Genomic DNA, 13,249 nt, shown 5'->3' with positions numbered 1-13,249 from the left:
AAAGGGTTTTGTTGAAAGGGTTTTTGTGGTTGGTTCATCAGAAACAAGAACTAAAAGAGTTTTTTCTGAACTCATGTTATTGAATATATCATAAACAAGAACTCATGTTTTTCGGATGAGAAGAGGTTTTATGAGTGGTTCATTGGAAACGAGATTTGTTATTATATTCCTCATAAACAAGAACTCATTCAAGAATCGATTCTTCAAAAAGAACTTATATCCAAGAACTCAGAAAACTCATGTTGGCAAAATCATGAAAATCAGCTAAATGTGAACACTAAAAACAAGGATAATGGTAAATTGTGTACCGGTCATAATCATCTTGTTTGAAAATCAAATACAAGTTAAATTGTAAAAAGTGTACAAAAAAAAAAACAACTAAATGTTAACAAAAACAAAAACAAAAGTTCGTCATCCTTAAATGTCATTAAACCTTTTTTTCTATACTTTTGTCATGAACATGTTTAATGTTATGATTTTCTATTTCTTTATAAAGCTAGATATCTATTTTGGTTCCGAGTTTTCTACGAATAACAAACCCTACCATTTACGTTTATCAAATATATATATCAACTTATGGTTCTAAACATTTATTGAAAGCCTCATAATTCATTTAGAAAACTGCAAAATGGTGTAGTTTCAACTTTTCTTCGACCAAGGTCCAAGAAAATTTCAACTTGCAAAACTAAAGACTGTTTACAAACATTAATCAAACTTTAACAACCCTTCCACGGATATTAAAAAAAAAAACAAATCCAAAACAATCTACACCTTCCATCATACATAAATCATTCCAAATATTCTAATTCTCTAAAATATTACATTTTGGCTCGAACTTTTTCAATAAGTTCCCGCCTTAGGAGTTTCCCTGAAGCCGATTTTGGCACACTGTTTACAAATGTCACTCGCTTCAATCTTTTATAAGGTGCAACCTGTATCAATTATATTCCAATAAGTAGTATTATTTCAAAAAACAATATAAAATATCACAAATCTTTACCTCTTTAGCAATAAATTTCTTAACATCTTCTTCAGTTAACGAACTGTGTGGAGACCGGACCACAAATGCAATCGGGACCTCACCAGCTTCCGCATCAGGAAACCTTCCAGACAGAATTTCAAAACCGATTACATCATAAAAACAGATTTAAAAAATATCAAATTGTAAAAAAAAATATAGCAATTTACTTTAATCATTTTTACTAATATTAGCAATATACTTCAATTTTTACCCATAATAGTAAGTACACTTACTTCCGGTTTTAACCCAATAAAGCAATTTTTAACATGGAAAACTACTAACTTTTTACCATTTGATTTTTTTTTGCTTATGTGGCAATACTATTGACAAATCAATGTTCAAATATTGCTATTATGGGTAAGAAATAAAATATATTATTCATATTGGTAAAAGTGGTAAACCACATTACTATTTAAAATTGTAAATATGCATAAAATTCTGAAAAGATTGTCTTTTTGGCTTACGGAATAACTGCAGCATCCAATATTTCAGAATGCGAAAGCAGAACTGCTTCAAGCTCTGCTGGAGCAACCTTAAAAATATGAAACATAAATCCAAGATTAAATAATCTTTTTTTTTTTCAAAAAAATACATATTACATTTTTTTACCTGAAAACCCTTGTACTTAATGAGTTCTTTAATTCGGTCAACCACAAATAGTTGACCATCATCATCAAAATACCCAAGATCCCCCGTATGCACAAAACCCTGTTTATCTATCGTCAGCTTTGTAGCCTGTGCATTATTTAAATAACCTGAAAATCAAGATTATATATATTACTATAAAATAAAAATCATCGTGAAATATATTTAATATTTAATATTTAATATATTAATTAAATTAAACATACCTTGCATCATATTAGCTCCTCGAACCCATATTTCACCCATTTGATTAATGGGAAGAGGTTTTCCAGTATCTACACTAACTATTTGAGCCTCGACACCTGGAATAAGTCTCCCTGCTGATCCGGAGTGACGTGGGCCCATGATTGGACTTTCCACTGAGACAACTCCAGTTGTTTCAGTCATACCATATCCCTGTTGGGTTTCTTGATTTTGTTACTTATTTTCAAGATTTATAAAGAAAAATGAAAAATTAAAGCAAAATGATGTTTCAATTTTGACTTTGATGGGTTTAATAGGTTAAGCCGTTAATCAAGATAGCTATGCATGAATGTTTCTTTTTTACTTAATCAAACAGATAAATATTATCCTGAAGGGTAAAATGGTCATTTTCATCGGTCAGCACAGCTAGTTGGAAGCATATAATCGAAGAACATGGTTTCATTAAGAGACAGATCAGAGGTTCTGACTCATATAGTTTTAGATGTTTGTCTTGCTGGAATAATTTGGCATGATAAATATTGTGTTTCAAGAGGGTAAAATGGTTATTTTCTTGAATTCAGAATCCAAAAAAGAAACAAAAAGGACTGAGTGTTACAACGCTTTAGCCACTCAACATCATTGCCCACAAGAAAAAGCAGATTGTATGTACAACCTTTTTATAAAGTTTAGTTAAGCCCATTTTGTGTTGTTTACTTGACTTTGTTGCCATATTTTCAAGATTCATATAAGAAATTAAGAATCACAATATCATGTGCTAAATTAAGTTTAAAAATGGATAGAACACATGACAAGACCAAAATAACATGACCCGAATAGGCAAAAGAATCGAATAATTACTAGTTTTCACATGTGCATAACAATCGAACAAATACAAAACAAGATCATTAAACTAAGCTCGAATGAATTGGAAGTTTACCTGAAGAATTAAAACATTTGGGAACTTTTTGGCACACTCCTCCATTAATTCTTTCCCCAAAGGTGCAGCACCTGAACCGATTTGCTTCAAAGAAGAGAGATCAAACTTCTTCACAACATCGTGTTTAGCTAAAGCAAGTATAACTGGGGGAACAACCCATAAATGGGTCACTCTATATTTCTCGACGTTCTTTAATACCCCTTCAAAATCAAATTTCCCCATTGATACGATGGAGTTTCCTTCCTGTAATTGGGAATATAATATAACCCCAAGTCCAAATATATGAAACATGGGCAAGAAACATATGTATCTGTAGTGTTTCTCCCCCATTAATCTTTGATCCGAAGTTATCATCTGTGAAACTGAGATGAAATTCCTATGGCTCAAAACGACACCCTTACTAACACCGGTTGTTCCAGAAGAGTACAATAAGGCCGCAGTGTCATCTCCTCGAATCGAAACATTAGGGAGTTCTGAAACTGATGGAGATTTTGAAATTAAGTCGTTGTATGAAAAAGATCCTTTTCTTGGAGTTTCTGATCCTAAAAACACAATCGGAAGACCAAAGTTTTGAACTTTTTGGTACAATTCTGGAACAGTGATGATGAGTTTGGGTTTGGAGTCTTTGAGTTGCTTCGATAGCTCGCCGACAGTGTACTGGGGGTTGACGGTGGTGGCGATGGCGCCGAGAGCGATGACAGAGTATAGAGAGACGGGGTATTGGATTGAGTTGGGGGCGAAGATGAGGACGACGTCGTTCTTGCCGATACCCAGTTGGGTGTTCAAGGCGTGAGAGAGCTTGGCGACGGTGGTTTTGAATTCGGAGAAAGTGAGGGTTTCGCCGGAGTCGGAGTCGATTAATGCGGGTTTGTTTGGGTAAGATGAGACGTTACGGAAGAGGAAGGAAATCATTGATGTGTGGGGTTTTGCTGGGATGACTAGTGGTGGTCGGAGTGATCGGAATATTCCGTCGCGGCCATACCCGGATTTCTCCATTGACCTTGTGTGTGATGATCAGTGATGAGATGACTGATGAAAGATGAGCAATTTGCACCAAATGATCTCTCAAAGTGCTCATCATCTTGATTTCATCTGACATCTTATACTCGTGAATCTTGGCTGGTGACGAGTGTAAATTTTGTCTTTTTTCTAATTTTCATTCTGGAGAAATTCCATAAAATAGAAAGCATATTTTTTAAATAGCTACGTCAAAAACCATTTGGTTAACCATAAAGTTAGATTTTGTTTTTAAAATAAGTAATAAGTTAATAACCATCATATAAAATTTCTTTATTATATAAAAACTATTATAGTCTGAAAATGTTCCATTTAATCATTTTATGAAAAGAATCAATTTAAGATTTGAAAAAAACCATTTAAAAAGAAAAAAACGAATTAATTAATGAAAAAATTAGGATAATGTTACCGTAATCAACTAATTTTTAGTTTTTGATTTAAAAAGTTATATTTTGTTTTAGTCTTTGGTTCCACTTTCACTGCTTAACTATCGTCGATGATGGGGTTGGTTATTTGACAGTTGGGCTTCCCTCACTAACAAAATCGCAAGGCAACAAGGTTTTTGGGTTCTGGTGGCAGGTCCGTATCTGCCACACCGGTCGTTGTCGACTCTTCCTCACCCACATAGGATGTGGATGACTCCTTGGATGAAATTCAATTTGTAATATGATCTTAATTTTTGACTTCTAGTTTAATGATACGTGTTCGGTTATTCATGATTGTGTATTTTTTCGACTTTACGGCTCAAATTTGGATGAAATTGGATTTATATTTGAGTTATATAGATTCTAGCGTTTGGGCAGTTTCAATTGTTGGAGTCAGGAGATAATCTACAAACCCAAGATGCTAATGAGGTAGAAAAGACGTGTTCTTTAAAATTCGGCTATGATATTGATTTAACCTAAGTTCGATCTTCCTACTTAAATTCTTTCAACTCTGAGTTAATTTATGGCTTTTAACTACAATTCCCTTCCTTTGTTTTTGACTATCTTATTGCTGATGATTAGGTGGCAAGGAAGGACACATTTGAGATGGTCTTCATGTGCTTTGGTGTCGTAATGGGGGGTATTAGTTGGAGAATATATGTTGTCGTTGCTGCTATATACAGGAAAATTTTGTTTCTTCATTATTGGCAAGTTTTATATGGAGATCGCCTAAAAGTTATTTACAGAAAAATTATAACATCCCGATGATGAGGTAATTTCAATTTTAACCCTATGTATGAAGAAATATTGCATTTTGGCCCTTGTGCATGAGATGGATTGCAAAATAGCCCATAATGGCATTTTGGTAATTTTTGGTCGAAGCTCAGTATGCTGGGCATACACTTCGTACGCAAGGCGTACATGCGAAAGCGTAGTATGTTGGGCGTACATCGCTTACATAGGGTGTACGTGTGAGGGTTTCAAACTCTAAAATTTAGGGTTTGGACCATATTTAAACAAGTTTATGGTCCTAAGACCTTCACAATTATTAGCCTCCACCTAAAAATCATCCTTCTAGAAAAGTCTAAGTGAGAAGAGTGCACTTTGAGCTCATTTGTGTGTTTTGGTGGTGTTCTTGAAGAAAAAGAAGGTGGTAGAATGACATTGGAGCTTAGATGGAGTTTGGATATAGGATTCTCACCTTGCTAGCAACCTTTAGGAGGTAAAAAGTTCCTATCTTGATCACCTTTTCTTATAGATCTATATACTCCTTCATTTAGGGCATTTTTGGTCCCAACCTTTGTGATTCTTGATCATGGCATGCTCTTGATCAAATAAGTTGTCCTTTCAGACCCAATGAGGGGTCTTGAGTCTCAAAAATGAGATCTTGATGCTTAATTCTTCCCTATGAATGCTCTAGAAGGTATTTAGGTGTTAAGAAGTCGAGATTGGTTGTATTAAGCACTTAATGGGCATGAAAAGTCATAAAGTTGGAAACTTTATGACTTTCAATGGTATTTTGGCCTTGGATCTGCATTTGGACGTAAAGTCGAAGTATTAACTATTAAGCTCTTAAGTGGTTAAGATGGTAAACTGTTGTGTATGTTGGGCATACCAAATGGTATGTTACGCGTACGGAGGTTGAGCCCCGAAGCCTCTGACCATGAGTACGCCCCGCGTACATTCGAAGTATGACCCGCATACAAGGCCTGAGTTGACTCGGCTGGGTTGACTCGATTGACTTGTTGATTTTGACTAGTTTTGACCAAGGGTATTTTAGGAAAAATGTTATTAATTTAGAATAGGATTTTTTTTTTTTATATTTAGGAGCCGGGTCGAGCCAGTTGTGAGAGCAGGGATTTATTCAGACTGAGAGGTGGGTTTTCCTCACCATACCCATGGGTCGAAGGCACCAATGCCGACCCACTAGATTATTTATCCTGTTAGGATAGTATTATGCTAGATTGTAGCTGATTAGTAGATCTGTGTGATTATATGCATTTGTTGGTTCTGTGTTTATGCTTATCTGCTACATATGTCGACATATTGTTTTGGGTTGAGGCTGTACTGCTTCGTGTGGTAGCCAAAAAACCTGGGAGCAATCTAGACATAAGTTGTGAGCCTCGAGGGCAAGCCAGACTTATACTGTGGGCTCGGGAGCAATCCAAATATGAGTCGAGGGCCCGATAGGTATGCTAGACTCATACTGTAGGCTCAGGGGTAATCCAGTCTTTTTAAGTTGTGGACTCAGTATATGTTGTTATCTGTATGTGTGTGTTGGTTCTTTGGTGGAACTCACTAAGCTTTTGATGGGTTTTAGCCATAAGAACTTTCCTATGTGCGCATGCAAAACCCTAATGCTTGGATCTTGGCTTTCTAATTAAACATGCTTTGAATCCAAGACTTCTAATGACTATTTAGGTGTAATAACAATATTGAAACAGATCTAGAATCATACCTTTGAATTCCTTGTTGATCTTGTTGTCTTGGAGCTTCTAGAGTCACAATTGTCACTCCTCTAATGGCTTACAAACACCAAATAGCAAGGAGGATGATTTGGGAGAGAGGAGAGGGGAGGAAATCGGCCAGGGTTCTCTTACTTTTGATGAAGTTTCGATTTCCCTTTGCCATAGGGTCTATTTATACTTGTAGACTCCTTAAGGGTTACAACCTAAACCCTAATTGGATAATCTTCTCTTAAGGCTATCCAAATCCATTCCTTAGATAACCCCTTGGACAATTTGAAGCAATCCTTAGCTTCTAGAATCCGTCCAATCCATATCTATATGGATTTACAGTCTAAAGTTTAACTATCAAACAATTGACAGTTTATACCCTCTTATTTAATTAATCTCTTTAAGTCACCAAATTAATTCCAATTAATTTATGACTTATATTAATCAAATAACAATATATTATTCTATATATTATTCTCATAATATACTAATAATATTTACTCTCTATTAATAAATCATCCTATCAAGTTGCTATGGTGAAGGCAACCCAAAAGGACCATGCACAACCGGGTCAAATACTTGCCTAATATAGTTGCAGCCTTAGACACTATTCCAACAACTTTGACTTACAGTTTTAGTTTATGGTTTCAGGTACTTCAGAGGATCGTGGGGAAGTGAAGACGTGATCGTGTACAACTTCCTTTTTTGTGTCACTGGGTCTTGGGAAAACTCTATTTTTGAGTTAATGATTTCGAAACAATGGTTGATTTTGAAAATTTTAAATTTCTTTGATTTTTGGAGTGTTACAAGTTGATATCAGAGCCTTGGTTTGAGAGAATTGGATGAACATTTATGTGAATCTAGACTCAAACTACGGAGCTGCAAAAGTTTTTAAACCAGTTTTCAAAAGTAACCAAGGATGGATGCGATGCGTACGATCAACAGGAGCAAGAAAGTATACCCCAAGTTACCTAGACCGTTATTTGATATTATGTTTATGTTAGAACATCATGCTAGTGGTAGGCTAGGGATCTTCAGTAATTGCGTGATATAATTACCTGATATATGATGCCTGATAGCCTAGGGTTATTTCTTGTATGAAATTGACATCATTGCTGTAGTTGCTTAGTGTATGCATCGCAATTGTACATAACTAAGATTTTATTAACTGAAAATGTTTGATTTCCCTTATTTCCTATTCGTTGTCTGGTTGTGGGGTTAGGGTAGAATCAATTATTCGATTGTCTATAAGATCTTGTATTATGTATGATTAGTATATACGAGTGCTATAGGGTTGGTGGAAGTTTCATGAATGGGTTTGTGTGCGAGCAGTCAGCCAGTTGAGGAATGTCTAGCCTTTATCTAGGGAGTGAGAATAGGATGTATGTGTATTCTATTATGTGTTTTTAGGGTTGCTGTGATGATCTTCTGAGACAGATACAGGTAGGTGTGGAAGGTAGTATGGGCCGATACTACCTAAAGCACATGACCCGTACGCATAGCAGGGAAGTCACAACTCCTAAGGTTTTGTTATTTAGAACAACTCATAAGGTATGAAATGCGACTTATCTGATATTTTTTGTTTTATTTTCAGTATGGTGTTCACGAGGGGATCTGGATTAGGAGTTGGAGCAAGTGGCCAAGATAGGTCGTGGTTGACTTAGGATGAGATTAGGGTGTTATTTTCAACTGAGATTGTGACTGTCATTAGAGGACCGATACCAGAGTTGTTTGGGTCTATCAAGACCGCCATGACTGAGTACTTTGATGACCGTTGCATTGCACTTTTTGAGGCTGCTGTTGCTGCAACTACCACGACCATGAATGAGTACTTTGATGACCGTTACACTACACTTTCTGAGGTTGTTGTTGCTACACTTTCTGAGGCTGCTGTAGCTGTAACTACTACGGCTGTTGCGACCGTTGGGGTTCGTGGAGAGAGTGTAACGCTTGTTATAGGTATCATTTAAATTTCAAGTTTTTAGGGTTTTACATTGGGACTCGACGAGTTGGGGAGACCAACTCGATGAGTAGATATCAATATTGGACGTGGGACTTAGGGTCTACTTGATGAGTTGGAACTCGACGAGTAGGCACTATAAAGGAAAACCCTAATATTCAGGGGTTTGTACCCTATTTAAGGAGCTTATGGGTCATTTGTGGCCTCCCTCATCGTCCTATCTGTCCAGAGAGAAACCCTAGTCGTGCTTTAGTGACTTCTTGAGTGTGTGTGAGCTTTGGAGAGTGAATCTTGTGCTTTTTGGAAGGAAACTTGAAGGTTGAAGAGATTGAAGTGAGGATAAGGCTTTAGATCCGAAGTCTACTTGGTGTTAGCATCCATTTGGAGGTAAAAAGTTTCTATCTTGATCTCTATTTGCTTAGATCTCCTCTTATGGAAGAATATGGCCACTTTTGGTGCAACAGGGTGTTATACTCGGATTTGGACTTGTCATGAGGATATGGTTCCAGATCTAGACACCTCTAGGTCTTCATTGACATAAAGTTTCTCCCTTTACGTAGTCTAGGTCATTTTCCATGTCCTAAACATTGTAGGTGCCCTAGGTTTAGTGTTTTGGCCATTTGAGGCCATGCATACACATAAAGTTTGCAACTTTACGTGGTATTTAGGTCTTAAGGGACTGGATTTGTAGTTTTGAGGTTTGGATTCGACTGGAATGACTGATTATGTTGAGGCAAGGGAAAACTCGTCGAGTTTCCCTGGCGACTCTACGAGTTGGATCGGGTTTTTCCATGTTTTCGGTTTGCAGAGTTAACGCGGCGAGTTGATAAGATAACTCGACAAGTTGGATAAGATTTTTCCCGTTTTTGGTCTAACGAGCAACTCGGCGAGTTGACGAGACAACTCGGGGAGTTGGTTAGGTTTTTCCCCGGTTTTCTGAACTCAGATGGGACTTGATGAGTTGCTAGATGCACTCAACGAGTTGGGTCAATATTGACTATTGACCTTGAGTTTGACCACGTTTGACCAAGTTTGACGTTGAGGGTATTTTTTGTATTTTGGGATTTTGAAAAAAATAGTCACATGTTGATAATAGGTAGTTGAGTTGGAGTTGCGCATGGAACTTATCCGATGTTATCTTAGCAGTTCAACATTCTTGAGAGGTGAGTCTCCTCACCATACCAATGAGTCTAAGGCACCAAGGCTGGCCCATTTTGTGATATGTGGTACACTAGTTGATGTAGTGATATGTGGTATGTTAGTTGGTTATATGCTAAGTGGCATGCTAGTTATATATGTGATACTTGCAGGACGACCATGGGGGAGCCCATGACACTTGGATGTAAGACCGTGTGGGGGAGCACATGGATTTTCAGGTAAAGACCATGAGGGGAGCCCATGACACTTGGATGTAAGACCATGTGGGGGATCCCAAGGCTTTCCAACTAAAGACCATGGGGGGGGGGGGAGCCCATGACATCCTGGAGTAAGACCATGGGAGGAGCCCACAACATCCATATAAGTTTGTATGCATGTCTTATATTGTTTATGTATCTTTTATAGCTAGTATAGATTATGTGATTATGTGGATTATGTGGGGTATGCTCTGGGGAACTCACTAATCATTAGCTTACAATTTGTTGATTTTTTTAGGTACATCTGAGCTAAAGGGCAAAGACAAGGCTTGATGGCGCGACATGTACTCTTCAACATTTGATTTGATGGGACACTCTGATAATTGAAATAAAATGGTGATGTTATGGATTTTGAAAACGATTGTCATTGTTATTTCATATTTTATGGGAATGTTTTGGTTAATAAAAAATGAAAAATTTATTTGAAATTTTGGGTCGTTACAAGTTGGTATCAAAGCCTTGGTTTGAGGGATCCGGGTACACTCTCGTGTGTGTCAGGACTCAAACTAAGGAAATGGTAATTTTTTTCAAAAAATCAAAAGTTAAACACTTCTTAAAATGGAAAAAGCGGAGAGTGCAATGCACGTGATCGACCGAGCTTGAAGTAAGTAGTTCCCCAATTTGTTAGCCATGCTATTCTGATATTTGGATTATGATAATCATATGAATTTTTCTATGTGTATGCTTTCAAAATTGTATATAGTTAGGAGCTTATAGCCTTACAATGATTGATTTGGACTTAGTTCATGTTGCTTGTCTGGTTGTGGTCTTAGGGTAGAGTCTGTTATTCGAAAGTTTATTTGATCATGTTCTGTATATAATTTGCATGTATAGGGTAACCCGTTATGATTGAGTTATGATTTGATATGAATGGAACAAATCTTAGGATAGCCTAGGATTTGAACTATGCAGTAGCTATGAGATATGTTTTGTTCTGGGACGAATGGGAGTTATCAGGTAGAGCCTTGGGGAAGGTACATGTAGGTGTGGAAGGTAGTATTAGGCCCGTACTATTGAAAGCACATGACATGTACCCAAACTATTGTTAGACCTGGAAGGTCTAAGGAGAACCGGTGTGGTAAGGTCCCCTTTTTGGAGCAGGGGGATTATGATCAGGATTAGGATTTGGATCCAGATCTGGGTCGGGCGACACTACTGAGCCCATTGACGAGAGGTTGCGCGAGCTCATTGCAGCCGAGGTTACGAGGGGTATCCTCAGGTCATTCAGAGCCGAGATTGCTGAGGGCTAGGTCGTGGCCCGAATTCCCTCGTTCCGGGAGTTCAAGGCTTGCGGGGCGCCAGAGTTCTTTGGGGTCAGGGATCCCATAGTTAGCCGATGTTGGGTGGCGTACATGGAGAACGCCCAGTGCACGAGTTCTTGCCCTGATGCAACAAAGGTGGGCTTTGCTTCATGTATGCTAATGGATCGAGCCCGAGACTGGTGGGGAGAGGTGACTAGCCAGGTGGGGGCAGCCGGTGTGGCTGAGATGACATGAGTAAAGTTTGTCAGACGCTTTGATCTGGAGTTCGCACAACCTATTGAGGTGCAACGATTAGTGAGGGAGTTCGAGGAGCTCCAACATACCACCGAGATTGTGGCGGAGATCACCGCCAAATTTCAGGAACAAGCATTGTTGATCCCACAGTATGCTACAGATGAGGACATGAGGAGGACGAGGTATCATTTCATGCTGAGGGATGATATCAACAAGTTTGTGAGCTTTACACAGTTCAAAACCCTGAACGAGATGGTGGAGAAGGCTCGTGAGCGGGAGATGGAGGTTGAGTTCTGCACCAAGCGGAAACAAGAGCAGGCAAAGACAGCAGTAGGTCAGGCTAAAATGCCTAAGACCTTGGATCCTTCCAATAGGGGCCAGAAGGGTCATGGCCGGTGTGCCAAGTGCGGTAAATCGCACAGTGGGGCTTGTCGAGCAGCAGGGTTAGAATGTTACGCATGTGGCCATCCGAGTCACATGAGCAGGGATTACCCCAAGAAAGGGTTGATTTGTTTTCACTGCAACCAGACCGACCTTAAGCGCACTAATTGTTCGAGGTTGCAGGGAGGGGGAAGAGCAGTGACGGCGCCTGCACCCGCCACAATGAGGATCACTGATGGCCGCCCTACTAAGGTAGATGCTCCTGCGGTGAAGAGCCTTTCATTTTAGTTGACCATCAAGGAGGCTTGGGCAACGCTAGACGTTATGGCTGGTACGTATTTTTATCTTCCTGCTCTATATTTATTTGCATTACTTATGTGTATATTTGTGCTCATGTATAGGGATCTTTTTGGTCAATGGTATGTCGGCTCACGTTCTATTCGACTCGGGTGCTAGCCGATTGTTTGTATCTCTTGCGCTTAGCAAGAAGTTCCGGGATGCTCCGGGGACCTTGGATTCCCCGCTTGAGGTTGAGATTGTAGATGACCGTACTGTAAGTGCTATGAGGGTGTATCGAGACTATGTCCTGAATGTGCTTGGGGAGAGGTTTCGTGTTGATCTAGTCCCGATACCGTTGCGAGGGCTGAAGGTGATCGTTGGGATGGATTGGTTGGGGGTCAATGGGGCCATGATAGATTGCGACCGCCAGTTGGTGAGGGTTCGGACCCAAGTGGGGGAGAACTGGTTATTCATGGAGAGAGGGCCTCGTAGGGGCCAACCCTCTATTCAACTGCGAGGGCTAGGAGATTTATTCATCAGGGTACTTCAGGATTTTGACTTATATCTCAGATACGAGGGTTGAGACCACGACAAATTTGGGCAGTGTATTGGTTGTACAAGAGTTCCAGGATGTCTTTCCCGAGGAACTACCTAGAGTGCCTCCGGAGAGGCTGGTGGAGTTTCGCATTGATTTAGTATCGGATGCCGCTCCGGTAGCTAAGGCATCATACCGGCTAGCTCCGCCCGAGATGCAGGAGCTATCTACGCAACTTCAGGAGCTACTGGACCGAGGGTTTACTTTTCCAAGTAATTCCCCGTGGGGAGCACCGATCCTGTTCGTGAAAAAGAAGGATGGGTCATAAAAGATCTGTATTTATTATCGAGATCTGAACAAGCTAACGTTGAAAAACTGTTATCCGCTCCTGAGGATAGACTATTTGTTCGATTAGCTGCAAGGTGCATCTTTGTTTTCCAAGATTGATCTTCGGTCAGGGTACCATCAGATGAGGATTAAGGATGAGGATATACCGAAT

The 13,249-nt window shown here is 39.1% G+C and overlaps 1 protein-coding gene across 1 annotated transcript; it reads right to left on the bottom strand.

Moving 5' to 3' along the window:
- Positions 1 to 634: 634 nt before the first annotated feature.
- On the bottom strand, positions 635 to 3,899 carry LOC145058727 (putative CoA ligase CCL7). Its single transcript, XM_079006628.1, has 6 exons — positions 2,787 to 3,899; positions 1,873 to 2,062; positions 1,631 to 1,776; positions 1,486 to 1,553; positions 1,001 to 1,103; positions 635 to 932 (listed from the first exon to the last, which is right to left on the bottom strand). Exons 1-6 carry the CDS (start codon positions 3,780 to 3,782, stop codon positions 819 to 821), a joined length of 1,617 nt encoding a protein of 538 aa, XP_078862754.1. The 5' UTR covers positions 3,783 to 3,899; the 3' UTR covers positions 635 to 818.
- Positions 3,900 to 13,249: the final 9,350 nt, after the last annotated feature.

This window comes from Lactuca serriola, chromosome 6 (assembly GCF_051521515.1).
Source record: "Lactuca serriola cultivar US96UC23 chromosome 6, Lser_US96UC23_V15, whole genome shotgun sequence".
Taxonomy (NCBI): Eukaryota; Viridiplantae; Streptophyta; class Magnoliopsida; order Asterales; family Asteraceae; genus Lactuca; species Lactuca serriola.
The sequence above is the reverse complement of the archived record's forward strand: the minus strand, read 5'-3'. Positions and strand labels throughout refer to the sequence as shown.

Excerpts from the sequence above, each read along its gene's own strand:
- LOC145058727 (XM_079006628.1), bottom strand. The coding sequence starts at position 3,782 with ATGGAGAAATCCGGGTATGGCCGCGACGGAATATTCCGATCACTCCGA. Across the intron at positions 2,063-2,786 it reads CAAATGTTTTAATTCTTCAG|GGATATGGTATGACTGAAAC; the intron begins GTAAACTTCCAA and ends GAAACCCAACAG. Across the intron at positions 933-1,000 it reads AGAAATTTATTGCTAAAGAG|GTTGCACCTTATAAAAGATT; the intron begins GTAAAGATTTGT and ends TAATTGATACAG.